The following is a 14,936-nucleotide window of genomic DNA, read 5'->3' on the forward strand; positions in this document are numbered from 1 at the left end:
ACCAAAAGTAAAACAAAGGACAGGTAAAGCAGTTTAATACGGACTTTATTTCCAAATTCACGTTTACAGCAAGGAGTATCAGTGTAAACCAATTAATAAAACACATTACGATAAGGACAATCACAACTGTCAAGCTAGAATGAGGAACCGCGATGAGAAGAGCAGAGGCGGGAAATGAAACTGAGGAGAAAAGGTGGGACTCGTTAACGGATTACCGAACCGTTGAAACACAGCTAAAGGGCAGAATTACTCGAAAAACCTTTCCCCCAGTGCCACGTTTACACGGTTTATCTTTTAAAAGTCTGTTCTAAACCTTAACCCACAAGTCTAAATGCTCAGGTTTATGTTAGCAGCATGCTGTATTCAGGACGTCATATCGGGTTACAGCAATATCCGTCTGAAGCTTGTCGTTTTACTGATAGTGTGGATTCTGGATGCAAATTTAACCGTTGCTCTACCTATATATTTCCTCCCCGTTTCATTTAAACACAAGATAGCCTATACATCTTAAGAAGTAGCGTAGTTTGAGGCAGCTGTTGCTTCAAACCAGTGCATTCATTTTCAAATGAGCAACGCACTGCAGGTATAAAATAAAAAGCCTAGTAGTATCAGATCGTCTAAACGCATTCGTACATTTTTTTTACATCGTCCACACAACACTATTAGAAAAAGAGTGCAACATAAACCTGGATTTTAGCAGGTAGCTTTGTTCCTTGTATCTTTCCTCCACTTTTTTCTCTTTCTTTACATATTTAAATATTGGTTGACGCTATAGTAAAGGTTATTGGACAGGGACGTGGTGACTGGCTACTATCAAGGAGACCATGGGTGAAGTTCATAGCATGCTGGGGAAATGTGCAGGGTGTGAGAGTTGTGATTTGGACTGAAGGGGGAGCTCGGCTATGTGTTAAATAATGTCATTTTTTCACACCAAATGGATCAGCTCTGTGCTGATGGACTAGACTGAATCTGTACTAGACCGGAGAGAATCTTTAAAACTGGTTTCTGAAATGAAGCTGATGGAAACAGGGGAGGCACTTCTCAGCTGTCTGTTCTCAATATGAGATTTCTCTGTGTGGTGTTGTTTTTATTGAGTCTGATGTCCATTCATGCATTCTTTGGAAAAACATTTTAAATGCAGAGGCTGAAATCCACTGATACAGAAGCATTGTTGCCATTGAGCGTTGGGGTCAGTTAACAAAAAGCTGATTGATGGTGCTTGTGCAGGGCAAACAGAGCTCAACAATAAGGATGGCAAAGTGATCTTGAGGTCTTTTTTTTTACACTAAATCTTAATCTTGATGCTGGATACCTTTTTTTATTACTCTTTCTAATATCATAAATGTTTAATCAACCTCTTTTTTGCACTCAACATTAAAACATTTACTGTGCTTAATGTAGTTAAGTCATGCACTTATTGTCATTTAATTGTAGACAGAACAGGCCTGTAGCCAGAAGGGGTGGTCAGGTGGTTTGAAAGACCACTGACAAAGTCCGGAATTTGGCCCGTACAGTATATGAGATAATTTATGAGACTCGCTGCTCGCTGCAGAGCCACTTTAGCTCCAATGAGTGGAAGCTTGAGCTCTCCCGTGACATCACTTGTATAAGTGCAGCAAGGAGGAGCTGGACCTCAGCTCTGCCCTAGTGGCTCTGCAGCGAGTATCACTTGATTAAATTTCTAATTATACAAATTCAGACTGAAGAAATGAGCTGGCCAGTTTGTTGTTTACCTACAGGCTACAGTTTGTAATGTTTTTAGTTGTTTTTTATTAACTTTTAGCAGACTCCTAATTGTTTTTTAGTGATGCATGATGATAAACTTGTATTTTAAATAAGTATTTTTTATACTACTTTATTCAATTCTTTTATAAAAAAAAAAAAATCTAACCTCAACATGATTTATAAAACTGTAATTATTTAGTTTAAATGCTCATTTATAAATAAACCCTGTGGTAAAACAGTATGGTAAGCACTTTTGTTGCATCAAAAAGTGTGGTTATGATCAGAGTCCGGCAAGCTAATGCAGCAAAGATTAGTGCTTAAAATTTCCCTAAAATGCAGTATTTGAACTTCATAATTTAATAGAAATTGAGGAGAATAACTGCAAAAAGCTCCACTTTTTGAGAAAAAGAAAACCGATCATCCTTTGATTTTATTTCTTTTAAAGAAAACATTTGATATTGATATCAAATTATATCAAATATCAGACTTTGATATTATTTTCTGCTGGATTCCTGGTCATATAAGATTCATTAGAAACAAACGTGCAGATAAAAAAGCCTAAGGAAGCCCTACAGTTGGAGATCACAGAATGTAAAATTCCTGTGTCTGATGGAATGTAAATCTATTTATTAATAAGAAATGGCGAATGGGATGGATGTAGAAATAAATTGTATGAAGTGAATTCATTTGTAAATGAAAGAAACAATCAGCATTTTGAAAGTAGACACATGACCGGGTTGTACATACGAGATGTAGAATCGGACACTCAAGCCTAACACGCGCATATTTATTGAAAGGGGAAGAAAAACCTTTTTGTGACTTAAGAAGGTTTTTATTCATGAAATAATTGAAGTGAAATGTTTAAAAAGGTGCCTTCTGGAGCAATTATCTATCTTTAATCAAACTAAAAGATTGTATATGACTTGTTTCAGTGTTGTTGCTATTTGTTTTTTGTTCAATGTATGTTTGTTTATATGTTTTGCCATGATTATAGCCAATGCTGCTGAAATGGCATTAAAACATAAATAATTACATTTTAAGGAAAAAAAGAACCACCCCTTCTAATAGGCTGGCTACTGGCCTGCAGGATCGGTTGGTTTTAAACCAAAAAGATGCATTGCTTTGAATTTTTTATGAAAACAGTTGACGTATGCAATAAATAATAAAAAAAAATAATAACTTAAATATTTGTAAACAAAACACTGCTAAAAATCCAAAAATAAATTATTCAAAAATATATATATTTAAATAAGATCTGTTCCACTCGAGTGGTAGGCAGAAGAGAATCCTTATTGTTGAGCCCTGTCCAACAGCATTAGTTCATTTTTATTTTGACATATATTAACATTTGTTTACTACTACCAAATAGAGGCAAAGCAAGAGGATTTGTTTTTCCATTCAGTGACGCAACCTCCTATGCATTCATCATGGGGGCAGAAAGGCCTGGACAATATGCTGGGATAAAGTACAGAAGCATATTTGTAGTTTGAAAGGACATACAAGAATATTCTGAAAGGAAATGTTTTCTTATTTTGGGTCAAAACACACCACTGGTGTTTTTATACTTTGATCAATGAAATTTGCGTTTGATTTAAGTGACGCAGACTTGTTTATCATTCTTAAATTTGTGTTAAATCATCAAATTCATGGTAACTGCATATTTGCCTTCCCTACTGCTGCATGTCAAAACAGGAGTGCATAAGTTATGGTAAATAAAAACATTCACGATAAGGCAACAAAGCAAATACAGCTCTGAAAGCAAATGTTGTTTCTTTTAAAACCAGGGTATTAAACGGAACAGGTTACTCAGTGCTGTAAATGACCATTTGGATCAATACACCACCAGCTCCTTTTATTTTGTATTTCCCCCCTTTTTTTTTCATTGATGGACTGAGCCAATAACATCAATTCTTGTCCCTCCGTGCCGAGTGGCAAGAATTATTTTACAAGCAGACAAGCTGCTGGGACAACTTTTAGTTGGGAGAAATCCGACAAGCACCTTATTTGAAAGGACTGAAGGAGATACGTTTTAACTTTTTTTTTCTTTCTTTTCTGGATTCGTCAGTAGCCGGAAAGCTCACAGGCCTTGTTTAGCAAGGGAGGCCGAGACCTGATCAGCCAGTGTGGACAGTTGTGGGGAGTCGGTCATGTTGAGGCTGCCGGAGGAAGACACGTTGCTGAGGCGGCGAGGGGATCCGTCCGTGGAAATGTCAGGGGACTTGCAGACGATGTCAGCACCGTGGTCAGTGCGCGCTTTGGCTTGATCACGGAAATTTAGCTTGTGGCTCTCAATCTGATGGGAGAAAAGGTGGAATTTGTATTAAGTTTGATGAACATCAACAGATTTTGCAAACAAAAAAAAAACAAATAAATCAGGTGAATTCAGGACAGTTGTCACTCTAAATCAGAAAAAATGAAGCATCCCACCAAGCAATTTTGTTTATGGATGTTAAATGTGGATGTCTTGGCTAAAACAAAGCTACAGTAAAGTACTCTGTTTTGACTATTGTTTGACATGTTAGATTTTCAATGAGAGCCCAGATTTAGACTTCTTTTAGCCAAGGCATCTATGTTTAGACGTCTATTTGAATTCTTTTAGACATAAAAAAAAAATGCTTGCTTGGATTATATATGATACATTAACAACATTATATATGATACATTATCTATGATAAATTAACAAAAGAAAATTGTTCTTTAAAAAACGGACTGCGTCCTGACCGCAGTCACTATTCTATGTTGTACTGTAAATAAATCTAAATAATCAGTGCTGAAAAATAAAATGTGTCCCTGTTCAATAAAAGTATTTTTGAATCTAAAAGGCTCACTGATCCCACACATTTCGAAATGTCTAATATATTTGATGCTATCCCAGTTTCATTTGCAGTAGCAGCTGAAAGTCATCCAGGTCATACAGTTAGACTGCCTTCTAGTGGACAACCTGAGGTAAGAAGTGTCTTGCATATTTAATGTAGTGTGTGTGTATTAAACCTGCAGCACTAGTTTTCTTTAGGGGATTTACATTGATCATTTGCATTCAAAACAATCATACTGTTTTCTAACATTAGAGCAGGAGTGTCAAATTCTGCTCCTGGGCCGATGTCCTGCAGAATTTACTTTTCTTTTTTCAAAAATGCATTGTGAGTTATGTTTTAGTTTTAGAGACACTCTCCTTTTCCGTCTATTCAATTCAAAATAATGAGAATACTTCCATTGCTGAAATCTAAGCCAGAGCCATCTTGGTTTCTGTCTGTTCCCATGGGGAGCTCATTGTGTGATTCAACGTGACTACATTAGTTTTAATTCTGAAATGTATTTTTAAAAGCTAATTACCTAGGGCGTACTCACATTATGTACAGCTGCCTTTAACTGGGCCGAAGCACGCTTGTCCCACCTCATGTTTCACCCGACGGCCCGCAATCTCATTTCATTCTGCCCTGGGCACGCTTACGTCCTCTGATGCGCTGTTCAGTTAAAGATGCACTCTCGCTCAGCACAGTGAAGATTTCTTTATATTGTTATATTGTTTTAAGTGGTTTGAGATGCAGTGACATGCAGTCAAATATTTCGCCGAAGAGATCAGCCACTTTTGACGCTTATAAACAATTATAAAGTCCTCGTGCTCCAGGAATTAGTAGGTTAGCTAAATTGCGTCTTTAGTAATCTATGACAGTTTGCGTTCATTAAACAGTGAGAATGATTAATAAACACATATGAAACAGTCCTGTAAAAATCACTTCTCGTCTTCAGCTTCTGAGCCCAAGTGAACCGCGTTCTGGCACACCTCTTCCAACCGGACCAGGGCCGGCCAAGAGAACTGCGCCTGAGCACGATTCAGAGCTCTCACACTTCTCAAACGATCTGGGAAACGGGCCTGGGCATGGTTCGGATAGCATAGTGTGAGTACGCCCTAAATGGACAGTGATTTTACTAAACTAAAAGTACAAAAGTAGCAATAATGATGCTTTAAAATTTAAATTAAAGTATATATGGCATGTATAGCTCTGGGTTCTTTTGATGCGTTTTTTCTTTTTAAGTAAATGAAGGTTGTACAGTGCGTTGTTAATTGCAGAGCTCCTTGATTAAAAAAAAAAAAAAACCTGCAAGCTCTAAAAAAAGTAAAGGCTCAGCCAGGTAAGAACAGGTCATTCAAATGTGTTGTAATTCATTACTGTCCTTAAATAAATAAATAAGTAACTAGTTATTTTTGGGAGGGGAGTATTTAATGCATTACTTTCAAAGGTGACTTTCCTTAACACTGCTTATTACAGACCAAACTATATGTAGTGATTATACAGTCCGTCATTTAAATCGAAACCCCATAGTTCCTGTAATATACTTACTGAGGGCCTTTGACTTAACCAGACTGTTGCCTTCAGAGTCGTGAAGGTCAAAGGTCATGTCCACTTCATTAGAGTGAACAGCATCCCCATTATAGGAAGCATTTGCGGCCTGCGGCTCTGCTTCCTTCTCCTTCTCCCTCTACAGCATGGGACGCCACATAGTTCATAGGGTTATGGGTAAACAAAACAAAATGGATTGGGATACAAATTGTGAAATGAGGTTATGAAGTGATTCAAAACAATCGCAGTAGAAGGAATGCAGAGAGAGGGGATGAAGCTGTCTCAGTGCTCTCAGTGTAAGAGTGCAGATCTTCTTTTGGGTCAAGTAATAATATCCATCAATGAATGAACAGTTTCAGACTGCTGGTGAACCAAATATTTGTGCTGATTTATTCATGTGTTTTATATCTATACTTTTTATATTAGTCAAAAATAGGAAAGCATCAAGTTTAATCGGGCATTTATTTTTATCAAAAACTTTAGTATTGTTTTTTGCTTTAGTTTGCATGTTTACAAAACAAACTGTATTTTTGTTATTAATTAATGTGCTAATTTTTTTATGTATATTAGTTTTATATACAGTTGAAGTCAGAATTATTAGCCCCCATTGAATTTTTTTTCCTTTCCCAATATTTCCCAAATTATGTGCAACAAAGCAAGGAAAATTTTCAGAGTATGTCTGATAATATTATTTTTTCTGGAGAGTCTTATTTGTTTAATTTCAGCTAGAATAAAAGCAGTTTTTAATTTTTTAAAACCATATTAAGGTCAATGTTATTAACACTCTTAAGCTAAAAATAGATCTAAATCTTTAAATTTAAAAATTGTTTTAGTATATGCTTGTTCAGTTAATGTGAAAACTTCACTAGACTTTATATAGCTCACTTCTTGCCTATAATCTCTAGCAGTCAACTCTAGACCAGTAGTGCAAATATTTAGAGAAATTCTCTTCACTAGTATTTATTTAGTCTTTATATTTGACTACATTTAGTCATATAGCTATATTTAGGCCCAATCCCAATTCTACTTCTGTACGTCATCATATGTCATCACGATCTCATGCTTTTTTGGTGTTTATCTGAATCACTGAAGGAAACAATATGATGTTATCATAACGCTCTAATGTGGCAATAAGATCGTAGCTGTACTGCGCATTTACACAGTGACTATATTCATCTATGTAAACACACCTAAAACAACATTAACATTATAGCAGACACTGTAAAAAGCTCATTTTCAGCCACTAGACTTTCCTGACAGGGTATTGCAGTGTCATCGAGTGTTAGAATGTTGTGGGACTGCTATACAGGAGTTATAATTATGCATTATATATTGCAAAATTTAGCGGTTTTTATTTTAGCTTTTTTTTTTTTTTTTTTAAAGCATGACAGTAAAACACGAACGCCATTATGAATTTATTCAAACATATGATTGTTTGTTGTAAAAATATATAATAATGACAAAAAATACTAATTTGCAGATCTCTTTACTTTCATGTACAGCTATCCTGCCGTTGTGGCTGGTGTTTTCTATTTCTTACCCCTTGGTCCTGAAAAATCTTTGTTCGAAGGGGTATCTACCCCTTCCGCTTAGTCCTACACTTTCAAGCTAAAGAGAATTGAGACTCCTCTTCACAGGTACGGGGAAAACAAAGGGTAGGGATAAGGGGAAGGGGTAGAATTGCGATTGGGCCTTAGTGTATATGAAGATAGACGCATTTTTAAAAAGGTTGTGCAGTTGTACTCTTCAATAAAATGTGATTTCTAAAAATTAATGAAAACCCTCAGTTTTAGTAAGCTACATGAATCTTTTTCTAATTGCACATTTTAATAAACACAAAAAAAAAAACATTAATATCTGAAAATGACTGTTTAGTAATTATCTGGTTACATCTAATGGTAATTATCTGTTTTTGCAAATAAAAATATTTAAACAACTGTAACTTAAAGACAGAGCCACAATTTGTTCAGTAAATCACTGTTTAATTAAGAAAATCTAGTTTTCCTAACTGCCGTACGGTAAAATGTATAGTATTGCCATATGTTAATGTTGAATTGAATGAAACTTTGTAAATGTCTTGAACTTGTTTATAAAAAATGTAATCTGCAATTTTGAAGTTTCAGGATTTAATATAGACTACCTGACATAAGTCTTGTCGTTGATCCCAGTTGTAAGAGCAACAAATAATAACTGAACTTCTAGTTGATCATTTCGAAAAACTGGCAGAAGGTTTTTCCAATGAATCATCTACTGAACTGCATCCTAATCATCACAAATACTGCAGAAGACCAATTGAAACCCACATGGACCCAAGATTCTCAGAGAATTAAGTCAAGTTTGGTGAAGGAAAAATCATGGTTTGGGGTTACATTCAGTATGGGGATGTGCAAGAGATCTGCCGAGTGGATGGCAACATCAACAGCATTCATATCAACACATTTGTGCTGCCCATTACATTAAAAACCACAGGGTAGCGCTCCTTCGCATACTTCAGCCTCCACATCAAAGTTCCTGAAAGCAAAGAAGGTCAAGGTGCTCCAGCGTTGGCCAGCCACGTCACCGGACTTGACCATTATTGAGCATATCTGGGTTAAGATGGAGGAGGCATTGAAGATGAATCCAAAGAATCTTGATGAACTCTGGGAGCTTTCTTTGCCATATCAGATAACTTCATTAATAAGTTATTTGAGTTATTGCTGAGATGTATGGATGCAGTCCTCTAAGCTCATGGGAGTCAAACAATATATTAACTTTATAAATGACTTTATATTCTATACTGTACATCATTTCTATTAAGTGACAAGACTTTTGTCTAAGCAAAGTCAGACCTTACTGTCATAATTAAATAATTAAAAATCAAGGAATGATCATATTGTATTTTGGTAAAATAAGCATAATCTGGAGGCCTTTGTCTTTCATATAAGCCACTTCTAATACCAAATGATCAACTTGAAGTCAAGTTATTATTTGTTGTTCCTAAAACTTGGATAGGCGACAAGACTTTTGTCAGGTAGTGTAGGCTTGTTCGTGTTTATGTGATGCCGATATTTCTTAGATCAGCACTCATACTTAATTCCAGAACATGTTTGAATTTGACTGCATGAAAGTAGCACTCAGCCAGCATTTTTTAGTGACAGTATGTGTGATTAAAGAGACACATGAGCTGAAGATTACTGTATGGAAAAATAGTGAGCACTAGTAAGTGATCTTGAAAATGTGCTCAATAGAGAGAGAAGGTAAAGGAGAGCAGGAAACCCAGCTGCGGTTCTGTCACCCTAATGATTCAGTTCTGATTCATTTTAATTGAGATTAAATGAAGGCTGCAGATCTTTATAAAGAGTTGATGTGCTTGCTTTTGATTTGTTTTTCTCTTCAGACAAACACAGGAGTTATTCAGTTCACTTTTTGCTAAATGAAGAGCAGCCTGAACATTCTGAACATTTCCTTTTGATTTCCATGGAAGACAGAAAGTCGTGCAGGTTTGGAACAAAACAAGGATGAGAAAACGATGACAGAATTGAACATTTTGGCTGAAAAATTAACCAACAACTGCTCTAGATTAGCTGCTTTTTCAGTGTTTTAATAAACAGTCCAATTAAAACAGCAGATCTAAGAGGGAACTCAAAGAAATAGGTAACAATCTGTGCAAAATGAGTATACTAAAGTCTGGCAGGCAGGCAGATCTGAGAGAGAACTCAAAGAAATAGGCAACAATCTGCGCAAAAGAAGTACACTGAAGTCTGGCAGGCAGGAGAAAGCATGCTGACCATGAAGGAGAGTTTAAAGCAAATACGGCACATATAATATTACATAAAATTCTGTAGTGTTGTGCATTGTATTATTGTAGTGAATGAATTCATACATCCACCATAAAAGGGCAGCTCATCTAAAAATGAAAATTCTGTCACCATTTACTCACCCTTTACTTGTTCCAAACCTTTACAGGTTTCTTTCTTCTGCTGAGCACAAAATAAGATATTTTAAAAAATGTTGAAAACCTGTAACCATTGACTTATATAGTATTTGTCTTTCCAACTCTTGAAGTCAATGATTACAGGCTTTCTTTAAAAGATCTTTTGTGTTCTACATAAGAAAGAAACTCAAAGTCTGGAAGCACTTGAGGGTAAGTAAAATAGTGAGTACATTTTCATTTTTAGGTGAACTATTTTTTTAAGTAATCCAACGCAATTAATGCAACACAGTATTGCACTTTTGAAACTCAAATATCAATGCTTTTGTTTAATAACGTAAAATCCATACCCTCCTCTGTCCACCCCCAGGGACATGTCCAATGTTTTCCAGAGATCCAACCTTTGACTGGGCTTTGAAATCCAACTTCTCAGATTTGATCTCGACATTTCCACCCCCTAAAATACATGTAAAAGTGTAAAAATTCACAATTAGTCAAGTGAGGTAAGGTGGATACACTGACTTTTTTTGAAAGGGTTTAAGCCTAATCCGTCTAACTTTCATTTTAAATTCAGTTTTCTTATATGATCTGATTGAAATCTCACCCGGTTTGTGATGAATGTTGGCCTTGGAGCCGCACTTTGACTGGACGTTGCTTAGGTCGATCTTTTTGTGCACAATCTGAATCTGAAGCATAAGAAGCAAATATCATCAGTCATCAGCCAAAAAGAAAATGCTTTTGGAGCTGATGATTGGTTGTAGGAAGATGACCATTAATCACAACAACAGGGTTCGTAGGATCTTGCTGCCACTGAGAGCTACCTCAAAATTGATATAAATTCCATTTGCTGTGCCCATGCTTCATGCAAATTCAATGAGAGGCGTATTTCAATGTGGAAAAAAGTGAACATGGCATTTATACCAGATTGTATTCATGTTCAGATTCTTTCTCAAAGAACCTTACTTGGCTATTACACTTTTTTAAATATATACCCTTTTAAATAAGATTTAAGCCATGGAAAGTCAGAAAGAGATTCGCTCAATGTTGTGCAAAAGGAGGAGACTGTAATGGAAAAAAAAGTTGTATCTTATTTTTGGTTTCAGATAAAACTAGGTTTCTGAAGGCAAAAGCAGCACTTGTGAGACAGCAAAAAATGTTCAAGTGCAGCACTTGGATCTTTACATTCTACATTCACATACAGCTACAAAATGCACCACATGAATGATAACATATAAAGGAAAGTAGCATTTTATCCAAATTAGAAGTTAGAGGAATGGGAAACCAAGCTAACATAAAATTGGCATATCACCATTACTAACTTTTTGTATAAGTGGAAGCTATGGGCTTAAAATAGAGACCACATACGTGACTATTGACCACAAAACCAGTTATAAGTCCCACCTTTTTCTGAATAAATAAGCTTTCTATTGATGTATCACTTATTAGAATAGGATAATATTTGGCCGAGACATATTTACAGTTGAATCAGAATTATTAGCCCTCCTTTGAATTTTTTTCTTTCTTTTTTTAAATATTTCCCAAATGATGTTTAATAAAGCAAGATTTTCACAGTAAGTCTTATAATATTTTTTTCTTCTGGAGAAAGTCTTATCGGTTTTATTTTGGCTAGAATAAAAGTAGTTTTTTATTTTTTAAACACCATTTTAAGGTCAAAATTATTAGCCCCTTTAAGCTATATTTTTGATAGTCTACAGAATTGTTATACAATAACGGGGGCTAATAATTCTGACTTCAACTGTATAATTAATATTATTATTATTATTATTTATTTATTTTGTAAGAGAAATTGATGATTGTTTCTCATACAATGTATTGTTGGCTATTTTCTTAAATATACCCTGGTTTTGTGCTCCAGTGTCACATATAAGCAAGAAATTACATTCAAAACAATGTCTAAATTGGCTGGTTCAAGAAGAAAAATCACAAAAAAGATAAGGAAATACTATGGATTGTAAAACAGCTTGCCTTGCAAATGCTATAACAATGAGCATGCTCATGTTTTTTTAAGCACTCAACTAAAGATCCATAACCCTTGGAGTTTAATGTATATTTAACATCCTGAAACATCTTCCAATCTTCATCTGCAAAGGAATATATCTCCACGCTGAATAGCGGAGAAACATGCATGCACTACACAACAGCTCTTCTGCAATGCAGCAACAACAGTCAACAATCCAGGTGCATCACCACGAGGAACACCAGGTGAGAGGAGACACTAACACTGGGGGAGTCAGGCAAATGCATTCAAACTAGTTTTTGGCAAAGGCATCTAGATGGATGTCCTGGCCATGGACTGACCCGTGCAGGAATGCTGCAGTCTCTAAATTCTAGCCAAACCATCATGGAACTCTAATAGCAAAGCTCGCAGCTAAAGCAAAAGTCACTTCCCATTGTAATGCTTTTTTGTAATGCTGTAATGCAGTCACCTATTGCAGACATGATCAAGAAAGACTTGAGAGATGTTCATAAAGTTTGCATGATTCTACTACTTGGGTAATGTGTTTGCATCTTGCGTTAGTATTAAATGATGCACTTTGAAGAGTTTAGATGCAGAAGCCTCTTAAGTGCCATCTGAAAATGTCTTATAATGAGAATTTTCTCAGCCCACTATGTTTATGTTCAGGTATTTCACTTTAAAGACAATGTAAAAGTAAAGAGCAAAGTAAAATTACTGAACCTCTTTAGATCAGGGGTGGGCAATTAATTTTTCCAAGGTGCCACATTAGACTCTGTTGTGGTTTTAGAGGGTCATAATCTGTGAAACTCTTAGCAAACATTTATAAAAACTCTAAAGTAAAAAAAAAAATGAATCAATTTTACACAAGTATTTTAAAGACCAGCATCACAATTGTGACGACCCATTAATATTAATACCACAGGGTTGTTTGTTTGATTGCTTCACCATAGTTCATTTTTGTTTTTATTCATATATATTTTTACTGTTCAGTGAGCGAATTCTAGCCTGTGTTGGGCTGAACAAGTGCACTTAAGTCAGGTTGAATGTGAAGTGGATATGTGATGTAATGTTTATCACTGAGAGAGGATCTGTATCTGCATTTATTAAATCGTTAATCTGAGGTAATTACTGGGCCCACACTGAATCTGCGTGCGCAGAAATCCCCAAATTTTTTACACATCATTTAGTCTATGTATTTAGTTGTTTAAATATGTGTAAATTTATTTTTCAGTTTTTTAATTAATTTCACTAATATTATTGTGATATAATAATGCTATTATTACAATTTTCATATGATTTATTTACAATGCAGTTTGTGAAGCAATAATTTCTCTCTTTGTTGTTTTATATAGGAGACTTGCTTTGTTTATTAAATAAGTGGACCTAATTGAATTTGCATTGTAAACATTAAATAAAAATTAAAAATGTATAATTTTTTTATTTATTATTAAAAGTTTTTAGATAGGATACTCTTAAAATCCGCAGATTCTTTTTTTTTTTTTTACAAATTTTTCTGCAGAAATAGCAAAAAATGTCTGCATATTCTTGCTGGCCCTGCTTACCTTTATTACTGTGTGATTCCCTACAAAGTGTGAAGCTGCCTTATTTGGTTCCTGTCACATGACTCGTTTTTCCGCTCACAGAACTCTGAAATGTTTTGATTTTTTCAACTTACGGCACTTGGAAAACGTGAGCGTGAAATACCTCATGTGCATCCCCATCCTATTTGCACGCTGAACAAGCACGTCTCTATTTGAAATAACAAAACTAAGCGTCCAAAAGACGCTATGTGAAAGTTACCTTTTATTGACTCGCAATATAAGACCTGCACATTGCAAGGCTCTGTTTGCAGTTTAATTTAAATTAAATAAATACTTTACACAGGCCAACCAAAGAAGTCCATCGTAAAATGCCCAGGTCTGCTTTAAGAGAACGTTTCAGATGGCACTTAGATGCTTTTGCATCTAAACTCTTCATTGACTATGTTAAATATTAATATATACAGTTTTAACTATTTTGGTCATATTGTAAAATGGGATAAATAGAAATATGAATTAATTAATAATTAATTGAACATTTTGAATGCCTAATGTCTAATTTTCCTTATATTTAATCTCAACTCATAGAAATAAATTTAAATATCCAGAGGGAAATGCACTAATTTCCAATAGTTTTATTTTAGTTTTACATTTCATCATTTATATTTCTCATTTATGAATTTCTTTTATAATATATGTCTAGTATTAACTGCACTTAAGTGAGGATTTCTAACCCTACTGGTTACTCACATTACCACCACCAGGAACATGCTGCATATTGTCTTTGGATCCACATCTAGACTTAACATTAGTCAAGTCGATCTTCTTATGAACAATAGTCACCTGGAAAAGGAGAGTCAAGAGTGTTAACCAGGTGCTTTGAGCCGAACTGCGGCTCCCCGGCTCTGCAAAGGGGTTTGTTTTCTTCTTAAAGACATTAGATTAGCTTGGCAAGCATTATTTTTTCTTTGTATTCAAATATTTTCTGTGTGAGCTTGAGTAATGGCTTCTTAGAAATGATGCTAGTCTCATACAGAATCCCAATATACACTCAAAAAGGATGAATTGACTGGCCTGTGAACATTGCATGAGGTCAAAACTGACTCTTACAGTTTACTGCACTAAACACTGCAGCTTTAGATTAATTGTGTCCCAATTTTCTGACATGCATGACATAACTACCTTCCCGCCTCCAGGTTGGTGTTTGAGGTTCTCAGTGGAGCCGATCTTGGACTTGACGTTCTTCAAGTCAGGCATGGGTGCCACAGGAGCAATCTGAGCGCGGGATCTCAGCGAGCCAGGTGATTTGGGTGGGGTGCGTACAACCGCTACCTTCTTCACCTGTTGCCCGGGAGTGGAGGACCGACTGGCGGGGCTGCTGCAACCACTGCGGTCTGGGGTTTTAGGTGAGTCGGCTGACAATGAGAAACAGCAGAAGACCA

At 35.6% G+C, this 14,936-nt stretch overlaps 1 protein-coding gene across 50 annotated transcripts in view; it reads right to left on the reverse strand.

Annotated features, from left to right (window-relative positions):
* Positions 1-28: 28 nt before the first annotated feature.
* maptb (microtubule-associated protein tau b) overlaps positions 29-14,936 on the reverse strand; it is a 58,429-nt gene continuing 43,521 nt past the window's right edge. For 28 of the 50 annotated variants that reach the window (XM_073944333.1, XM_073944319.1, XM_073944305.1 and 25 more), the window contains 4 exons: positions 14,677-14,909; positions 10,583-10,664; positions 10,329-10,435; positions 29-4,018 (listed from right to left, as the gene is read on the reverse strand). In XM_073944333.1, coding sequence (XP_073800434.1) covers positions 3,803-4,018; positions 10,329-10,435; positions 10,583-10,664; positions 14,677-14,909 — 638 coding nt within the window. In that variant the 3' untranslated portion in view covers positions 29-3,802. Of the gene's footprint in view, positions 4,019-6,068; positions 6,208-10,328; positions 10,436-10,582; positions 10,665-14,676; positions 14,910-14,936 lie in introns of all 50 variants that reach the window. The other 22 variants (XM_073944337.1, XM_073944323.1, XM_073944309.1 and 19 more) reach the window with 1 other exon arrangement.

Source organism: Danio rerio, chromosome 3 (genome assembly GCF_049306965.1).
Source record: "Danio rerio strain Tuebingen ecotype United States chromosome 3, GRCz12tu, whole genome shotgun sequence".
Classification (NCBI taxonomy): Eukaryota; Metazoa; Chordata; class Actinopteri; order Cypriniformes; family Danionidae; genus Danio; species Danio rerio.